The sequence below is a fragment of the Heptranchias perlo genome, chromosome 6, assembly GCF_035084215.1.
Source record: "Heptranchias perlo isolate sHepPer1 chromosome 6, sHepPer1.hap1, whole genome shotgun sequence".
NCBI lineage: Eukaryota > Metazoa > Chordata > Chondrichthyes > Hexanchiformes > Hexanchidae > Heptranchias > Heptranchias perlo.
Window position 1 is genome coordinate 65,093,885 of NC_090330.1, and position 18,801 is coordinate 65,112,685.

Below are 18,801 nucleotides of genomic sequence, written 5' to 3' on the forward strand. Positions count from 1 at the left end.
TAAATGGATCCAGAAAAGGCATTGCCAGAAAAGTCATTCTAATGCTGGCTTTCTGGTGGGGCCCGTGCTGTCTCCACTAAAAAGTTTATCAAGAGTGCCTGATGCATGAGTTTCCTCTGCAGCAATGACTGTTGAGTTGCTGATTGATCATGCAGCCCTACGCCTTTTCATCTTGCTGTTACTACAGATGTTGATCATTGACTTCAAGGTAATGTCTCTATCCTGATATGCTGGGAAGCATACAGCACACCACAATGATTTTGCCAACTCTGTTTGGTGTATTGCAAAGTGGCCTGTTCTGTGACTCTCCTGCTCCTCATATGAGCTGTGTTGTACCTAGTTTTGGCTGGAGTCTAGGGTACGTGCAGTGGTATGAAAAGCTGGTGTTGCAGTGCGTATAGAAAATCTCCCCAGAGCCACCCATCTAATCTTTCCTATCCTTCAAAGATTCATGCCGCGTGTGATTATCTGAGGATACAAAGAGTCCTATGAATTTACTGGATATCCAGTATTGACATGCTTGATTCTTATCCATGTATTTGCCTACCATCTGTCCCTTCCCGGTCATACAAGATACACAGTTACTTGGAATCAGTCAATGATACCTTCTAAATTTTAGAAAAACCAGCTTTGATGAAAAGTTGTCTTTTTCACTGGTGCTGCTACTGAACAGGGAACTGTATATGGATGGTTGCATGTTTAAACATGATGTTTGTGATGACACAGTAAACTTCAAATTGGGTAATACCAGGTATATACCTTGACGGCACTGGGAAGACCCTGCCGAGTAAAGGTTCAAGGCTGCGGTAACCTTAACTGCCAGTGGGATTGCAGTCCTAATTGTTCACTGGTTCTGCAATTCATGTGGTAGTAGGTGGCATACACTAGTGACAATTTCTCCACTTAGCCTGAGCTTTCTCCAGTATCATTTCTCTTAAGAGCTCCTGATCCTGAGTCAGTACACCTGGTGCTTTGTGGCTGTAATGGGGGAGTATCCTGTAGTCCTTCGAGATGGCCTTTGCATTCTTGGGCTGTCCTGTTAACAAACAAAAAGGAGGGCGAGAAAAGATCATTCGACCGTCAGATGCTCACCCTGTGCTTTAGACAGTGGAACGTCATGCACTACCATCGTGAAGCAGCTCAATGAAACCGAACTCCTGACATCTAAACTAAAACAACAGCTATATTGCTAGCAGGTTTATTTGGAAAGAATCACAAATTAAATATGACCATTGTCAAACTGCTGAATTTATCTGGGACTTAACTTAATGGACCTTTCACAGACAATTAACAAGCAGAAGTGGACATGCATAGGGGAAAAAAGTATTTCCCAGAACTAGGGGTAAAAAATCTTAGGCAAATTCCAAATAGGTGCCAGAAGCAAATTAGTTCCACATTATCATAAATTCTAGAAATTATGCACCTATAGTGCTAATATTTGTTTGTCAGCTCTATCTTCAGTAATTTCCTCGCCTTAGAGTGTTAAATCCTGAATCATGCCAGTTACTCTCCTCTGAAATCTCTCCAGTGCACCATTCCACTTTTTTTAAGGTAGAGTGCCAAAAATGTGGGGTTCACCAATGAGCTAGAGAGTTTAAGGTAATCAAATTATAATCAAATGCCCTTGAAATGCATCCCAGTACTTTGATTAGCCTTGTTGAACACAACCTCATATTGACTGGATGCTTTCATTGAGTGGTCAGTAATCATTCTAAAAACCTTCTCCTTTTCCACCTTTGCTGTATACAGCTTTATAAATGTGCTGGAAAACATTTTTGAGACTTCTATAGAAAAAATGATTGTTTTATTTAAAGCTGTAGTGGGTATTCAATGCCCAAAGGGTTCATTATCCTTTTTCCATCGTGAAGTTGATACACTTACTGTATCTTCTCTTCCACTGAGTGAATTGCAGAAAAAAACTTCAAAACATCCTTCTACTTTTGCTCAATAACCGTGCAGAGGTACATATCCGATACAGAGTACCAGAATTAAATCTGACGACTACAGTTTTTTTCTATGTCTTTCAGAATGCACATATTCTAGGCTATATTATATCACACATTTACAAAGATTTCTTTATTTTAATTAATTATAATGGAGCTTATCAAGTGACAGGCACTTTAATCCTTCTCATTATATCCTGTGAATTGCCTCAGTCCTCTCTCCAGAAGTGTCTGGCTGCCATCTTGTGAATCCCCTGAGCAGGGATTAAGAGTTAAATTTGCAGGGCTGTTTGAGCTCCAAACATAACCTGATTCAACAGTGAGTCATTGTTGGCTCCTGTACAAAACTAGACCCATGCTCACTGCTTCAATTCCATTCAGCAGGCTGTAAGTGTGCTGCTGTTGTCACAGAGGGGGCTATATTCTGTGCTTAATGGTTAAACACTTCAGTTATGGTTTGTTGTACTACACTGAAGTGATGTGCATGTTTTTCATTTCTGTGTAGTGCTGGTAGTAACTAGCAACATGAATTTTTGGTTAACTTTGATTAAGTTACTAAACTAAGCATAATTAAATGTTGTGTAACTCCTCCCTCTTTAACTTAAACTGCGAGCCACAACTAGAGGAAATGAGTACAAAATTAAGTTGTGTTCAGGACCAACTAACGCCTATCTATTAGAGTTTTAGGGGAGGAACTAGTGGGAAACCAGTGCCAGCAGCTGAATAATTATATCCCTGATGTTGAAAAACCGAGGATATGTCATGGCCAGCTGGAAGGAAAATTATCTCTAGTCAAGAAGCTGATTTGGACTCGGGAATTGGAAGTACAATTTCAAGATTTGTGGACGACGCTAAATTGGACAGTATAGTTAATACTGAGGAGGACTGTGACAAAATACAGGAAGACATTAATAAACTTGCAGAATGGTCATGTAATTGGCAAATTAATTTCAATATAGATAAGCATAAGGTGGTACATTTTGGTAGGAAGACTAAGGAGGTAACATATTCCTTGGAAAATAAGTCTAAATGGGGTAGAGGAGCAGAGGGATCTGGGGGTACAGATACATAAATCACTAAAAGTAGCAACGCAGGTTAATAAAGCCATTTTTAAAAAAGCAAACAAAGCACTGGGGTTCATTTCTGGAGGAATAGAATTGAAAAGCTGGAAAGTTATGTTAAACTTGTATAGAACCTTGGTTAGACAACACTTGGAGTACTGTGCACAGTTCTGGTCTCCATATTATAGAAAGGATATAGAGGCATTGGAGAAGATGCAAAAAAGATTTACCAGAATAATACCAGAACTGAGAGCTTATACCTATCAGGAAAGATGGAGCAGGCTGGGGCTCTTTTCTCTAGAAAAGAGGAGACTGAGAGGTGAACTTAGAGGTCTTTAAGATTATGAAAGGGTTTGATAGGGTAGACGTAGAGAAGATCTTTCCACTTGCAGGGGAGACCAGAACTAGGGGCCATAAATATAAGATTGTCACTAATAAATTCAATAGGGAAATTCAGGAGTAACATCTTTACGCAGAGAGTGGTTAGAATGTGGAACTCGCTACCACAAGGAGTAGTTGAGGCGGCTAACATAGATGCATTTAAGAGGTAGCTAGATAAACACGAGTGAGAAAAGAATGGAAGGATATGTTGATAGGGTTAGATGAAGAAGTGTGGGAGGAGGCTTGTGGGGAGCATAAACATCTGCATGGACCTGTTGGGCTGAATAGCCTGTATCTGTGCTGTACGTTCTATGTAATTCTGTGTAATTTTAACACACACTTGTGCAGATAATTTATCCTATCTCAGCACTGGCCATTAACTATCCTTAGTCTCCTTTATTAAAAATGAAATTAGGAAATGGCATAATACTTTAAAATGCTGACACATGGAGCGCGAGGACTTGGCTTTGAATATGAGGTTACACGCACAGGGAGTTCCCATTCTGTATTGATGTTGTCCGCAGTGTTGCAGAGCAAAGGAAACCCTGAATGAAGAGTCAAGTTGTTTCACTCACCCCTACTGATTGAATACAGAGTGCCATTGCTGGGCTTAGCAGAGATGGCTGCCATCCTTTTGGTTGACAGTATGTTGTACAGGAGACCAAACACGCAGAGCAAGAAATAAATGAAAAACAGGGTGAGAGAAATAAAATTATACATTTGTATAAATATAATATAGAATGGAAAAGGTATGGAACACCTATTTCACTTTGTGAGCTGTCTGCTTTTTATTAATACTGTTAAAATGTAGTTACTTGTCTGAATTAAAGAATTTCAATTTGAGGGTTAAATTACACTTTTTTTTAGAGCAGAGGTTCCAATAATGATTTTTGGGAGCAAATAATGTCCAGTTAATATTTCTTAGGACTTGTATGAAATGAATTGAGCTTGCTCTGCATTGCAAATTACTCAACACAATGCACGTTTAACTGATCTGGTACAAATTCTAAAAATATCTGTTGCAGATCTTGTAAGAAATAATTCAAGCACCGATAATTATCTGCAGTCTAAAAATAGGTATTTCAAAGCCACCATATATCAACAAAATATTTGGATACATTTTTTTAAAATTCTGCAAAGTTAGGAGATAGTAATAAGACTGTAATTCAATTGCTGGTTTCAAAGATAGACATCATGAGCCACCTTTTTTTGAAACCTGTACTGTGGTCTGAATAAAATTAAAGGTATGCTAACGACGAACAGTTGAAGTGCTAAATTTACATGGATTGAACATTGATGTAATTCCTGTGGAGTAATACTGCCACTTAATTCACAGGACACTCTAAGAAGAGAATTATTTTGTAGTTACGAAACAAAATTATGGGCTTGTTCAGACCATGGTGTGCATCAATACTGCAAACACTCAGAAAGGTTAATGAATGGTTAACTTTTCACAAATTGCCTTGACTGAGCTGGCTGTTTCTAAACTGGAACAAACATGATAGGTAACATCATTACTGGTGAAAGATCTAAGACCTCTGGATTACTGCTGATCACACACGCACACAGTGCCACCTGTTGCAAAACGTGTGCGTGTGAGTTCCTTAAACATGATAAAGTGATGGTTTTCAGCCCAAATAGAAAACATCCTAGCATTGATGTACATTTTATGATGTTAAACCAGTGTTATGTTCATTTTGTCGTTTATATACCAGAATCTGTTGCAGGTTATGATACTTAAAATCTCAGCAACAACAAAAATACAAATTTATACTACATGTGCTTTGTGTTCTGGTTATCAGACCATGGTCCTTGATAATTTTAATTTGTCAATCAACCTTCAAAGTTAGTTTTGAGCTATGACTTTCTTCTTGCTTTCACAAGTGAATGGAATTGATATAATTGTTAAGTGACAGCTTTGGGTTTTTATTGATGAAAATGTTATTTACCATAATTAGGCATTTGCATCTACCATGCATTTTGAGTTTCCATTTCTTGGCTCGATTTGTAAATTCTGAACTGCGTTGGGGTAGTGTTTTCAAGAATGAATTGAGAAAGTTGTCAGGGAAAAAGTAGTGCCATGGTATGATTGTTCTTGCTATAGTGAGTTATTTTATCAAGCATCCTTTTCCTTTTAGTTTTGGTCTTCTCAACATTTGTATAGTCACATTAGAACACTTGTGTTTCCTTACATGGCTATAGTATTTCCCATGAATTATCATGAATTTAGAGCTGTGCTTTGACATCCAGGTGAAGAGAAAAGCTAGCATTGTGTTGATATTTGGTTGGGTGTCATGGTATCATTGTAGGTTGTCATTCTCGACTTTCCACAAAACAACTGATTTAAGTTGATGCCATTTTTTTTCTTTGCTGACCTCCACAGATTTGAATCATGTGTTCTTCCATACTTCTATTCACCTGTGTTGCAGGAACTGCTTTCACCTTGCAGTTGTTGGAAGAGGCTGCTTAATGTTTGTTATGGCATTGATGCCTAGGATGTGTGACAGTGATCCATACTATATGGTTGGGGGGCGGGTGGAATTACGAAAAGGTCTATATTGGTCTTCATTTAAACAGGTAGTCAAAAACCCCACCACTGTGTTCCAGTCATCATTTTCAAAATGGAGATAGGGATCCCTTTTAAAACCAGAATAAATTTGGTTTTGTTTGCCTGTTACCAAAAATAATCCACTTCCAATTAAGGGTGCGTGATTAACTACTTGCTCTTGCCAATCACTAACATGACATTAATTTGAATGGAAAAGCTACATTGGACAGTTACTTAAATCTCTTTGTAAACCTTCGACTTTGTCCATTTTGACCTGGCTGCAATTTTTATCCTTTTCAGTAAAATTGTATTCGTAAAAGAGTCTAACTAGCAGGCAGATCTTGCATTGCACTGCACTGTGCTTGAGATTGCAGTAAGTTGCCAATCATTACTTTACTTTTCCTTGTTGCTGCTCTTGGGACCTTCTGGTTTATCACTCTGTCCCAAGTTTGTTATCTGGGAGAGAAGCAACTTAGAGGAAAAATGCTGAATACTCATGGCTCTCCGAAAGTGTTTTCATTTCATATGGGTGATGAAGATTTTTTTGTGAGAGATACTTTCTTGTACCTCACTGTTTAGAATATAATAACTGAAAGAAGGCTCTTTATTTTTGAATTGTTCGATCATTGGGGTGGGCCCCTTTGGGTTGTGTCTCATTTTCTGCTTCTATTTCTGTTTCAATTCGACGAATTTATAAATGTTTGGTTCTTTATTAAACCATTTGCTGTACTTTTATAGATTTGTATTTAGTATAAAATCATCTAATAGGATTTGGACTTGGCCCACCACATAAAACTTTATTTAGATCAATGGGTTAGATTAAATTAGTAGAAGAGAAATTTTTGATGGTGTTGGAAACCTTAATTATATTTAGAAGTGCTCGTTGGGAGATGACACAAACAGAATTTATAAAAGTGCTTTTTGTTATATTTTTTTGAACCCCAACAACATTAGCAGTCAGCTGCTCTGGGATCTTGCTCATTTCCACTGCTTCAGGTTTACTTTCTTGCTCTTCCAATTTATTCATTTCAGCAGCATAATTCACACTAGGATAATACTCTGAGGTGTATTACTATGAATTTTTTTTATATGTATAAGCATTTTATGTCTACAAAAGGATGTAGTGCGCCAAGTAGTCTTGACCATCATTGCTAAGCTATGTCATCCCCAAATGTTAGATAATGTGGTAACTTGTCAAGAGCCCATCCCCCATCACCTCTAACAACAACTGTGAGGAGCTCATTGACTTCTTTGTCACTGAGATGGGGGCCATCTGTTCAGCTGGCTTTGCTGCTCCCCCTTCCCCTTGCCCACCAATACCCCCTCCACCCTTGCCTAGGACCCCAATCTATCTCTAGTTTCTCTCCAATTTCCCACAATTCCGAGCTCATCTCAACCATGCGACCTACCTTCTACTCTCTTGAACCCATTCCCACTAAAGTGCTGACCACCCAGCTTCCCTTCCTGGCCCCTATGCTAATTGACAATGTAAATGGTTTCCTCTCCTCAGGCACTGTCCCCCTTTACTTCAAAACAGCCTTCAGTACCCCCTCATCAACAAACCCGCCCTTGACCCCTCTGTCCTTGCAAACTACCATCTCATGTCAAACCCTCCTTTCCTTTTCAAAGTCCTAAATGTGTGTCGATCTCTCCCATAACTCCCCGTTTGATTCCCTCCAATCAGGCTTACAACCCTGCCACAGCCCCAAAACACCCTTAATCAAAGTCACGAATGACATTCTCTATGATTGTGACCGAGGTGCATTATCCCTCTTCATCCTCCCTGACCTCTCCATAGCCTTAGACACAATTAGCCATACCATCCTTCTCCAAAACCTTTCCTCCATTGTCCAGATAGGTGGAGCTGCCTTCACTTAGTTCCACTCATAACTATCTTATCGTACTCATAGCATCTCCAGCAAAAGCTTCTCTTCCCACCCCCGCACCATGACCTCCTCTTCCTCATCTACATGCTGCCTCTTGGCGACATCATCTGCAGATATGTGGTCAGCTTCCACATCTACGCTAATGACAACGTGCTCTACCTCTCAACCCTTCCACTATATCTGTGCTATCCGACTGCGTGTCTCATATCCAGCCTTGGGTCAGCTGCAGTATCCTCCAGCTGAACATTGGGAGCACCAAAACCAGCATATTTGGCACCAGCCACCAACTCGGTACTCTTGCCATCAACTCCATCCCTTTCCCCGGCCACTCTCTCAGGGTGATCAGGATTGTTTGCAATCTTGATGTCCTTTTCAAAGCCATGCTGAGCTTTCGACCCCACATCCTTTGTAACACATATATCCAAGTTTGCTGTCGACACTAAGTTAGGTGGCACAGTAAATAGTGTAGATGGGAGCAGAAAGTTGCAAAGGGACATTAATAGATTAAGTGAATGGGTGAAACTGTGGCAGATGGACTTCAAATTGGGGAAGTGTGAGGTCATCCACTTTGGACCTAAGAAAGATAGATCAGAATATTTACTAAATGGCGAGAAGTTAGGAACTGTGGAGGAGCTAAGAGATTATGGGGTCCAAATACAAAAATCACTAAAAGCTAGTGGACAGGTACAAAAAGTAATTTAAAAAGCTAATGGAATGTTGGCTTTTACCTTGAGGGGACTGAAATACAAAGGGGTGGATGTTGTGTTACAGCTATACAAAGCTCTGGTTAGACCCCGTTTAGAGTTATACGTTCAGTTCTGGGCACCACACCTCAGGAAGAATATATTGGCCTTGGACGGGGTGCGACGCAAAGTCACCAGAATTAAAAGAGTTAAATTATGAGGACAGGTTGCATAAACTAGGCTAGTATTCTCTTGAGTTTAGAAGATTAAGGGGTGATCTAATTGAGGTGTTTAAGATGATTAATGGAGTTCATAGGGTCGATAAAGAGAAACTATTTCCACTTGTGGGGGAGTCCAGAACAAGGGGGTATAACCTTAAAATTTGAGCTAGGGCTTTCAGGGGTGATGTCAGGAAGCACTTCTTCACACAGAGTGGTGGAAACCTGGAAAACTCTTCCCCCAAAGCTGTTGAGACCAGGTCAATTGAAAATTTCAAAACTGAGATTGATGGATTTTTGTTAAGCAAGGGTAATAAAGGTTATGGAACCAAGGCAGGTAGATGGAGTTGAGATACAGATCAGCCATGATCTAATTGAATGGCCATGATGTGGAGATGCCGGTGATGGACTGGGGTTGACAATTGTAAACAATTTTACAACACCAAGTTATAGTCCAACAAATTTATTTTAAATTCCACAAGCTTTCGGAGGCTTCCTCCTTCGTCAGGTGAACGGTGTGGAAATGAAATTTTCGAATCCTTCGCATTTGAAAATCACAGAACAATTAAATCCCCAATTGAATGGCGGAACAGGCTTGAGAGACTGAATGGCCTACTCTTGTTCCAATGTTCCTATAACCTGCCTACTTCTATCTCTGTAACATTGCCCTCCCCTGCTCCACCTCAGCCTATCTGCCACTTAAAAGTTAATGCATACCGTTGTCACCTCCAGACTCGATCATTCCAATGTTCTCTCGGCTGGTCTCCCATCCTCTTTTTTTTATATAAGTTTCACCTTTTCCAGAATTCTGTTATGCGTATCTTATCCCACACCAAGTCTTAGTTATCCTTACTGATTGGCTACTGTTCCCTAGTGCCTCCAATTTAAAATTCTCATTCTCATGTTTAAATCCCTTCATGTACTCATCCTTCTCTATCTCTGTAAGCTCTTCCAGCCCAAAAACCCCCTCCAATGAACTCTTTGATCCTCTGGCTCTGGCTTCTTGTGCAGCCACCCTTCCCCCACTACCTCTCCTCCTTAAAACCCACCTCTTTGACTACCTTCTTTGGCTCGGCAGCAATATTTTTGATTACACCTCTGTAAAGTGCTTTGGGACATTTTTCTATATTAAAGTGATATGCAAGTTGTTTGTGCGTATATATCGGGAGTACCCAACATGGGTACATAGTTCATACCATGGAGCCTCATGGACCATGTATGCAAAGTTTAAATAAATGTTCCCATTAACTTTCATATATATATGTATATGAAAGTTAATGGGAACATTTATTATAAATAAATAAAAACATATCTTGATGTCCAGGGATAGGATTTATCCACCAAGGAGACAAGAAGTGCTAAAAATAGATTTTCTCAAAGCTTCCCCTACAAAATTCGAAAGCAGTAAGTTAGCAAGTAGGAAATATAAGCACAAGCAGAAAGGAGTGTCAACTTTTCAAGTACTATACTCGTATAGATGTTGTGAAAAGTAGGTAAACACCTGTTATCTAGTGAGGATAATATGTCTAGTTTTATTGCTGTGTTTCATGGCCGTGATATTTACCATTTTCAGATCTCCAGTAATAGGAAGGCGCAACATATCAATACCCTGGACAGTCATTGTTGTCGATCTGCATTTCTTACTTTGAATTTTTACTGTTATGGTAATTCTGTGTTGGTTGTATAGTTAGTAGATCATAGAAACAGTTAATGTATCCTGCAGGTGGTAGGCATTGTGTAAACTGTGTTTAAAAAATGGAGGCTAAATATTTGTTGATTTACTGTGCTTTGTGTTCTTAAAAATTATTGTGGTATATGCAGATATGTTCTATATGCAGCAAGTTTTACAATGAGGAAGAAAAGTATATGTTATATGCAAATGTCTACTATGAGGTGCACAGTATATAAAAAAAATTAACAATCCTTTTTAAAAATACATTATTAGTTTGCAGCATTCACGCAACTTATTACTCTTAGAATGTAATAGAGAGCTTTTCTTAGATTCTAAGGTCGAGAGTTCTGATTTTTTTGTATTTACGCACCATTTTCAGTATTAAGAACATAAGAAATAGGAATAGGCCATACGACCCCTCGAGCCTGCTCCGCCATTCAATCAGATCATGGCTAATCTTCGACCTCAACTCCACTTTCCCGCCCAATCGCCATATCCCTTGATTCCCCTAGAGTTCAAAAATCTATCCATCTCAGCCTTGAATATATTCAATGACTCAGCATCCAAAGCCACCTGGGGTAGAGAATTCCAAAGATTCACAACCCTCTGCGTGAAGAAATTCCTCCTCATCTCAGTCTCGAATGGCCGACCCTGTATCCTGCGATAATGCCCCCTTGTTCTAGACTCTCTAGCCAGGGGAAACAATCTCTCAGCATCTACCCTGTCAAGCCCCCTTATAATCTTATATGTTTCAATGAGATCACCTCTCATTCTTCTAAACTCCAGAGCGTATAGGCCCATTCTACTCAACCTCTCTTCATAGGACAACCCTCTCAGCCCAGGAATTAATCTAGTGAACCTTCGTTGCACCGCCTCTAAGGCAAGTATATCCTTCCTTAGATAAGGAGACCAAAACTGTACGCAGTATTCCAGGTGAGGTCTCACCAATGCTGTAGTAATGTTGTAATGAACACTGTATTTAGCCCTCAATGCTGCAGATGAGGTTGCTGTTAGGCTATAAGGGCACCTGATGGGTTTACCTGTCAGTGGTCAGTGTTTCCTAGTTTTGACATAATTTTCCTGTCAAGGATTGACCTGACCTGACCGCATGTCAGTTGTCACAATCTAGGCTTTTCATTAACTGGAATACAATCTTTAAATCCTATTTCCAGGTAATGCAAGGATTTTTTTTGTTGAAAAAAGTAATTCTCGCCTTTATGATGGATAGTGGCATGTGGAGGCAAAAATGCATTTTGAACTTAACATGATAGGTTTTTAAAAAAGAGGGAGAAAGGGCAAGTTCAGGCAGAAAAGAGGATTTTTTTTTTTAAATGAAAAATAGAAGCACAGGTGAAATGTTTAAATGTTTCATACAAAGTAGTCTTTTAGCTGTTTAATAGTTTTATAGCTAATATATTACAGTAACAAAGTTGTCCCTGATGTTTCAGTAGTTTTATCATGGTGGTAATGTTTAGTATAATGCCTACGTACATGAGCTGCAAACAAACTCAACTGGTTGCCCTAGGGAGACAGGAGTTTCTCTGAATCGAACAGCTGTCTAAGGGTTAAATTATGTCACAGCACTGGTGTGAGCAGTACGGCATATTCACACCAATTACTTTCTCCACAATCTGGAGGAAAGTCACTTTTGCTGCACTTTTTCTATAATGATCAAAGTGTAGCTGAATTTATTATTGTGATATCTGTGCAAGTGAAAATAGCTGACTTTATTTTCCCCACATCATGCATGTTAAAAGCTTTAATATTGGTATTGTCTTCCTTTTGTAGTATGTACAGAAAACTTGGAGAAGAACATTAAGCAGATGGAGAAACAGCTTCAACAGCTTGAAAAAGATTTGGAGACTTTTCCTCCAGCAGAGGACATGCATGACAAGTTCGTGACAAAGATGTCCATATCCTTTCTAACAGCTACACAGCGACATTTAGATAAGCCTTACATATATTTTTAAGTGCATCAGTGAAGCTGCTGCTTCATCGCTATCATTAACCATCTTCAAAAGCTGAGGAGGCTTTTTTTATGTGAGTGAATGAATGAAGGAATGAATAAATACAGTACAGTAATATTGGAAAGCAATTTTAAAAATAGATTTAGCTTACTGAATAATGGTGACTCTAATTGGTGTAAATAGAATTTACAGGCAAAATACAGTTAAATGCTCAAGCCATTTTATGTCTTAATTTTTGCACAAGGATTATTTCATAGATGACGTAAAAGTGCCTCAGAAGTGGAGGATAGACTGTGGATGACTTGCAATCCTACGCAGCACAATGATGTCTGGACCTATCTGTTTTCTCAGCACTAGGGAGAATGGATCAAAAGGTCAAAATCTTACAGAAACGAAAGATTTGATTTTCTCTTCTCACATACACATGCATTTCCTTCTGAACGAGTTGGTGTGTGTTTTCTGTGAATGTATTTTTTTAATATAGAGACAAGAAATTGGGAAGATTTTTTAATGTCTAGGGATATATACAGTGTAACAGAAAAAAATATAATTTGAATATCTGTGGAAATGGAAGCATATTGTAAAATATTTAACTAAAAGCCATAATAACCATGTACCTTTGCCAGGTAATAATGCCTAGCAGGAATTAAGTAACAATCATAAAAAGTGGTGACTCAGTAAAGAATTCAATTCAGTTGAAGTCAGTTTCCAATAGATGAAACGATATGACATAAACTATTTGTGTAGAAAATGATGCTGTTGTTTTGTAAATCTGCTGAGTTATCTGGGCCTTGGTTAATAATGTTCAGATCAGTGTGTCACCACTATATATTTATTTGACAATATTTAACCAAAACAAGGGCACAAAATGTACTCTGGGTGGGGGACTTCAATGTCCATCACCAAGAGTGGCTCGGTAGCACCACTACTGACCGAGCTGGCCAAGTCCTGAAGGACATAGCTGCCAGACTGGGCCTGCGGCAGGTGGTGAGCGAACCAACACGAGGAAAAAACTTACTTGACCTTGTCCTCACCAATCTACCTGTCGCAAATGCATCTGTCCGTGACAGTATTGGTAGGAGTGACCACCGCACAGTCCTCGTGGAGACGAAGTCCCGTCTTCGCACTGAGGGCATCATCCAACGTGTTGTGTGGCACTACCACCGTGCTAAATGGGATAGATTCAGAACAGATCTAGCAGCTCAAAACTGGGCATCCATGAGGCGCTGTGGTCCATCAGCAGCAGCAGAATTGTATTCCAGCACAATCTGTGACCTCATGGCCCGGCATATTCCTCACTCTACCATTACCAACAAGCCAGGGGATCAACCCTGGTTCAATGAGGAGTGTAGAAGAGCATGGCAGGAGCAGCACCAGGCATACCTAAAAATGAGGTGCCAACCTGGTGAAGCTACAACTCAGGACTACATGCATGCTAAACAGCAGAAGCAACATGCTATGGACAGGGCTAAGCGATTCCACAACCAATGGATCAGATCAAAGCTCTGAAGTCCTGCCACATCCAGTCGTGAATGGTGGTGGACAATTAAACAATTAACGGGAGGAGGAGGCTCTGCAAACATCCCCATCCTCAATGATGGCGAAGTCCAGCACGTGAGTGGAAAAGACAAGGCTGAAGCGTTTGCAACCATCTTCAGCCAGAAGTGCCAAGTGGATGATCCATCTCGATCTCCTTCCAATATCCCCACCATCACAGAAGCCAGTCTTCAGCCAATTCAATTCACTCCACATGATATCAAGAAACGGCTGAGTGCACAGGATACAGCAAAGGCTATGGGCCCCGACAACATCCCGGCTGTAGTGCTGAAGACTTGTGCTCCAGAACTAGCTGCGCCTTTAGCCAAGCTGTTCCAGTACAGCTACAACACTGGCATCTACCCGACAATGTGGAAAATTGCCCAGGTATGTCCTGTCCACAAAAAGTAGGACAAATCCAATCCGGCCAATTACCGCCCCATCAGTCTACTCTCAATTATCAGCAAAGTGATGGAAGGTGTCGTCGACAGTGCTATCAAGCGGCAATCACTCACCAATAACCTGCTCACCGATGCTCAGTTTGGGTTCCGCCAGGACCACTCGGCTCCAGACCTCATTACAGCCTTGGTCCAAACATGGACAAAAGAGCTGAATTCCAGAGGTGAGGTGAGAGTGACTGCCCTTGACATCAAGGCAGCATTTGACCGAGTGTGGCACCAAGGAGCCCTAGTAAAATTGAAGTAAATGGGAATCAGGGGGAAAACTCTCCAGTGGCTGGAGTCATACCTAGAACAAAGGAAGATGTTAGTGGTTGTTGGAGGCCAATCATCTCAGCCCCAGAGCATTGCTGCAGGAGTTCCTCAAGGCAGTGTCCCAAGCCCAACCATCTTCAGCTGCTTCATCAATGAACTTCCCTCCATCATAAGGTCAGAAATGCGGATGTTCGCTGATGATTGCACAGTGTTCAGTTCCATTCGCAACCCCTCAAATAATGAAGCAGTCCGAGCCTGCATGCAACAAGACCTGGACAACATCCAGGCTTGGGCTGATAAGTGGCAAGACAAGTGCCACGCAATGACCATCTCCAACAAGAGAGAGTCTAACCACCTTGCCTTGACATTCAACGGCATTACCATTGCCGAATCCCCCACCATCAACATCCTGAGGGTCACCATTGACCAGAAACGTAACTGGACCAGCCATATAAATACTGTGGCTACAAGAGCAGGTCAGAGGCTGGGTATTCTGCGGCTCGACACCATCCAGGACAAAGCAGCCCGCTTGATTGGCATCCCATCCACCACCCTAAACATTCACTCCCTTCATCACCGGCGCACAGTGCTTGCAGTGTGTACCATCCACTGGATGCACTGCAGCAACTCGCCAAGGCTTCTTCGACAGCACCTCCCAAACCTGCAACCTCTACCACCTAGAAGGACAAGAGCAGCAGGCACATGGGAACAACACCACCTGCACGTTCCCCTCCAAGTCACACACCATCCCGACTTGGAAATATATCGCCGTTGCCTCATCATTGCTGGGTCAAAATCCAGGACCTCCCTTCCCATCAGCACTGTGGGAGAACCGTCACCACACGGACTGCAGCGGTTCAAGAAGGCGGCTCACCACCACCTTCTCAAGGGCAATTAGGGATGGGCAATAAATGCCAGCCTCATCAGCGATGCCCGCATCCCATGAACGAATATAAAAAAAAATTGACCTCTAATAAGAAATAGACCGGTAAAGATAATTGTACATCAACTAGATCAACAGAAGTCAGAGGGAAATCAGAAATAGGAAAGGGATAACTTCAGTGGAAACAATTCATCATCCTTAGAACGGTGGCTTTCTGTGTTCACATCTGGCTACTTTTGTCACAGTGCACATTACAGATTGGGTGGGCTAGAAATGTAATGTGATCTACAGCTGCATTGGGCTAACTGTTATTTATTAAGTACTGTTATAATGTAGTCATACTTAATTTTTGGGGAAAAATTGAATGTGAAATGATCATATACTTAATTTTATACAAGGCAACTCAACATGGAACATCAATTAAAATATAATTGACTTCATTTATTATGGACTGTAAAACTTATTTGCTTTAATTAAAATCGACAAAGTGAGAGAAAGCAGCAGAAGCAAGGTCCATTGTTATAAATTTAGGACATGGGGTTAACCTGATTATGTATTCATAATGTTGAATGTAAAGACTAGGTATCTTTCGAATGTGGAATGAGTGACATGAATGTGCTTCGCCCATGGCAGTTTTAACCTTACTATTCTTTCATTGATAGCTCCTTGATCTATAATAGATTCATCCAATTTATCAGGCCCAGTGACAGCAGTATGTTTTTTTTAAAATCTCTTGATCTTATAAATAATCTTTTTCATAGTTACATAATGAGTGATTTTAGGAGCAAAAAAAAAATTACAAAGTCAGGCTTTTGCTTAGTCTTAGCACATTGCATTAAATGAGGGTTCCTTTTGTCCAGTATTTGTTAGCACACTTGAGAACACCCAGGTTTATTCATAATGCATCCTTGCAACTTGGATGTTTTAAATTAATGCACAACTGAGCAGCCAATCACAGAAAACTGAGAGCCTCATTAACATTGATCTACGAGCGTTGAACCACAGGCAACTTACCTATTGGGGTGGTTGGGAAATCCAGCAACTCTGTCACAGAGCTACGCCGAAATGAGTTAATGGGGGTAGGGGAAGCAATTACGCATTGATGGGCGGCAATGGGCCGGATGAATTTTGTGGGGCTCGGAGGAGCGTGCACGCTCCTCTTGCCCCTACAAAAATCTCTTCTCTTTTAAAAAAAAATTGTACTTTTTCTGAGCAGCCTGCTGCAGTCCCTTTAAGAACTGCTAGTTGGGCAGCTCTCCGCCTGGCACGTTCTGCCCATTGGTACTTCAAAATTGCGTTGGGATCCTATGTACATCATAGGACTCCGATTAGCAATGTTGAAAGTAGGCTCCTGCCTGAGCCACCCATGTGAAGTCCCCAATAAAACTGATGGCGGCCAAACTGAGAACGGGACAGTTAATGATGCACTGCTATTTCCGGCCCACTACCGCCTGTTTCGCAACAGGCGGAAGCTGTGAAAATAATTTCAAAAACCTTTTAAGTGCTATGAGCACATTGTTGTGAATGTCAGGCTAGGAGGCTGTGCAATGGCTGGGAAACATCGAAATTTGTGGAGATGACGATATTCCTGGTTTGTTAAACAATAACTGCGTACTTTCACTGCGGCAATGGTTTTCACTGTCGTCTGATTGAAAACAATGATTATGTTCTAAGATGAAACCTTGTATGTAAAATACTGTCATTACAACAATAGAATGCACAAAAATACCAATGTGCTCATCCTTTGCTTTTTTTTAACAAAATGGCCACCAGTCCAGGAAGGTGAAAACTGATACTGTGGAAATGTCATGTACACCTCAGCATTTTATGTCACCCACAAAACTTGAAGCAAGCTCCAGTGCAGACACAGGCATTTCGGAGTGGTGGGTTAATTCACTAATCACGGGTGCGGAACTGGAAGGGTTAGTGTTTTGAAGAAGAGCTGGCTATTGTGTGGGGATACAGCATGGTCATGGACCCTGCCGACTTGCTTCACAATTCCATCCTCAAGGAGGGCCTTCATAAGCATGAGCAACTGAGTGAATTACTCTCCTCGTTCCACAAGATGTTTCAAGGTGGTCTTAATAAAATTATGGAATCTACCATTTAATTGGGACTCCTTTGAACAAAATACAAGCAGCAAGCGCTGCCCAATTGCTGTGATGCTGTTCAGTTGAGGTTTTCTGTTTTGCAGAATGCCATTGAGCAGCTTATAGCAACAGTTGTATCCAGAAGGGATTGCTCAGACACACAGACAGCAAGCACAATTTGAGCATCTCACTGGAATGTCCCTGCTGATGTTGAGTTGTTGACAATTATAGTCCAGACTTGTTTTGATTTGCTTGGAAATACACTGGATACATCCATCAAGCAGCAAGATCAGTGACCAAAATAATGACTTCCTCCATGTGTTAAAAGTACAGGAAGAAGCCAGTGACTTTCGAGTCATGTCCAGCATCTTTCTCTGGGGTAGTGACAGAAGCACCCCAAAGCTTGCAGACCTTCATAGCAGTGATACGACAGGCTGTTCCTATCACAAAGGCAAAAATGTCAGGTTCTGCAACACGTAGAAGTAGACAACGAGCGGAATCACAAGCAGGTCCTTGGGTGACCCTCAAATCCTCCACGCCAATTTCTTCCTCACTAAGGACCAGTACATTGGAACGTTCGTGAAGCACAAGGGACAGGACAATGACTCATTGCATTAAACATATTGTACACATGCACTTACATTAATAGAAGCAAATATTAAGCATCATCAAGTTTGATGTCAGTATCAATTAATGTAGTAAAATAAACTGTTTTGTACAAAACAATGGGGAAGAAAGAAGTACTTAGCCTTTTGCCCAAAACCAAAGTGCTAGATAATTTTTGTTAAACAATATGTACAAAGTTCTACATTCAATCATTCTGTTTGCAGAAAGGGTCATATGCAAGTCTTTGGGTGGGGTGGGGGGTGAAGAGAGGAGATCAGCCAATGCCCGTTGCACCTGTAACACTGAGGCGCTGGTTGGAACACTGCTGGGGTTTCATATTATCCCTCATGGATATGGAGATCGGGCGGGAAAGTGGAGTTGAGGTCGAAGATCAGCCATGATCTGATTGAACGGCGGAGCAGGCTCGAGGGGCCATGTGACCTACTCCTGCTCCTATTTCTTATGTTCTCATCTTCCTGGGGCCTGCCTTGCTGCAATTATTAACTAGCAAGCTTGCATATGCCTTTTGTACTGAGAATATTGTGCAACATGCGATGTATTACAATTATTGTGCCAACTTGCTGAACTTCATACGGCAAGGCACCACCAGAGTA

General features: G+C 40.9%; 1 protein-coding gene across 1 annotated transcript in view; it reads left to right on the forward strand.

The window, feature by feature from the left end:
- The window catches only part of LOC137323053 (protein diaphanous homolog 3-like), a 796,634-nt gene that overhangs the window by 655,023 nt on the left and 122,810 nt on the right, over positions 1–18,801 (forward strand). Inside the window, exon 23 of the mRNA XM_067986438.1 lies at positions 12,181–12,305. Within this exon, the coding sequence (XP_067842539.1) occupies positions 12,181–12,305 (125 nt within the window). The remainder of the gene's footprint in view (positions 1–12,180; positions 12,306–18,801) is intronic.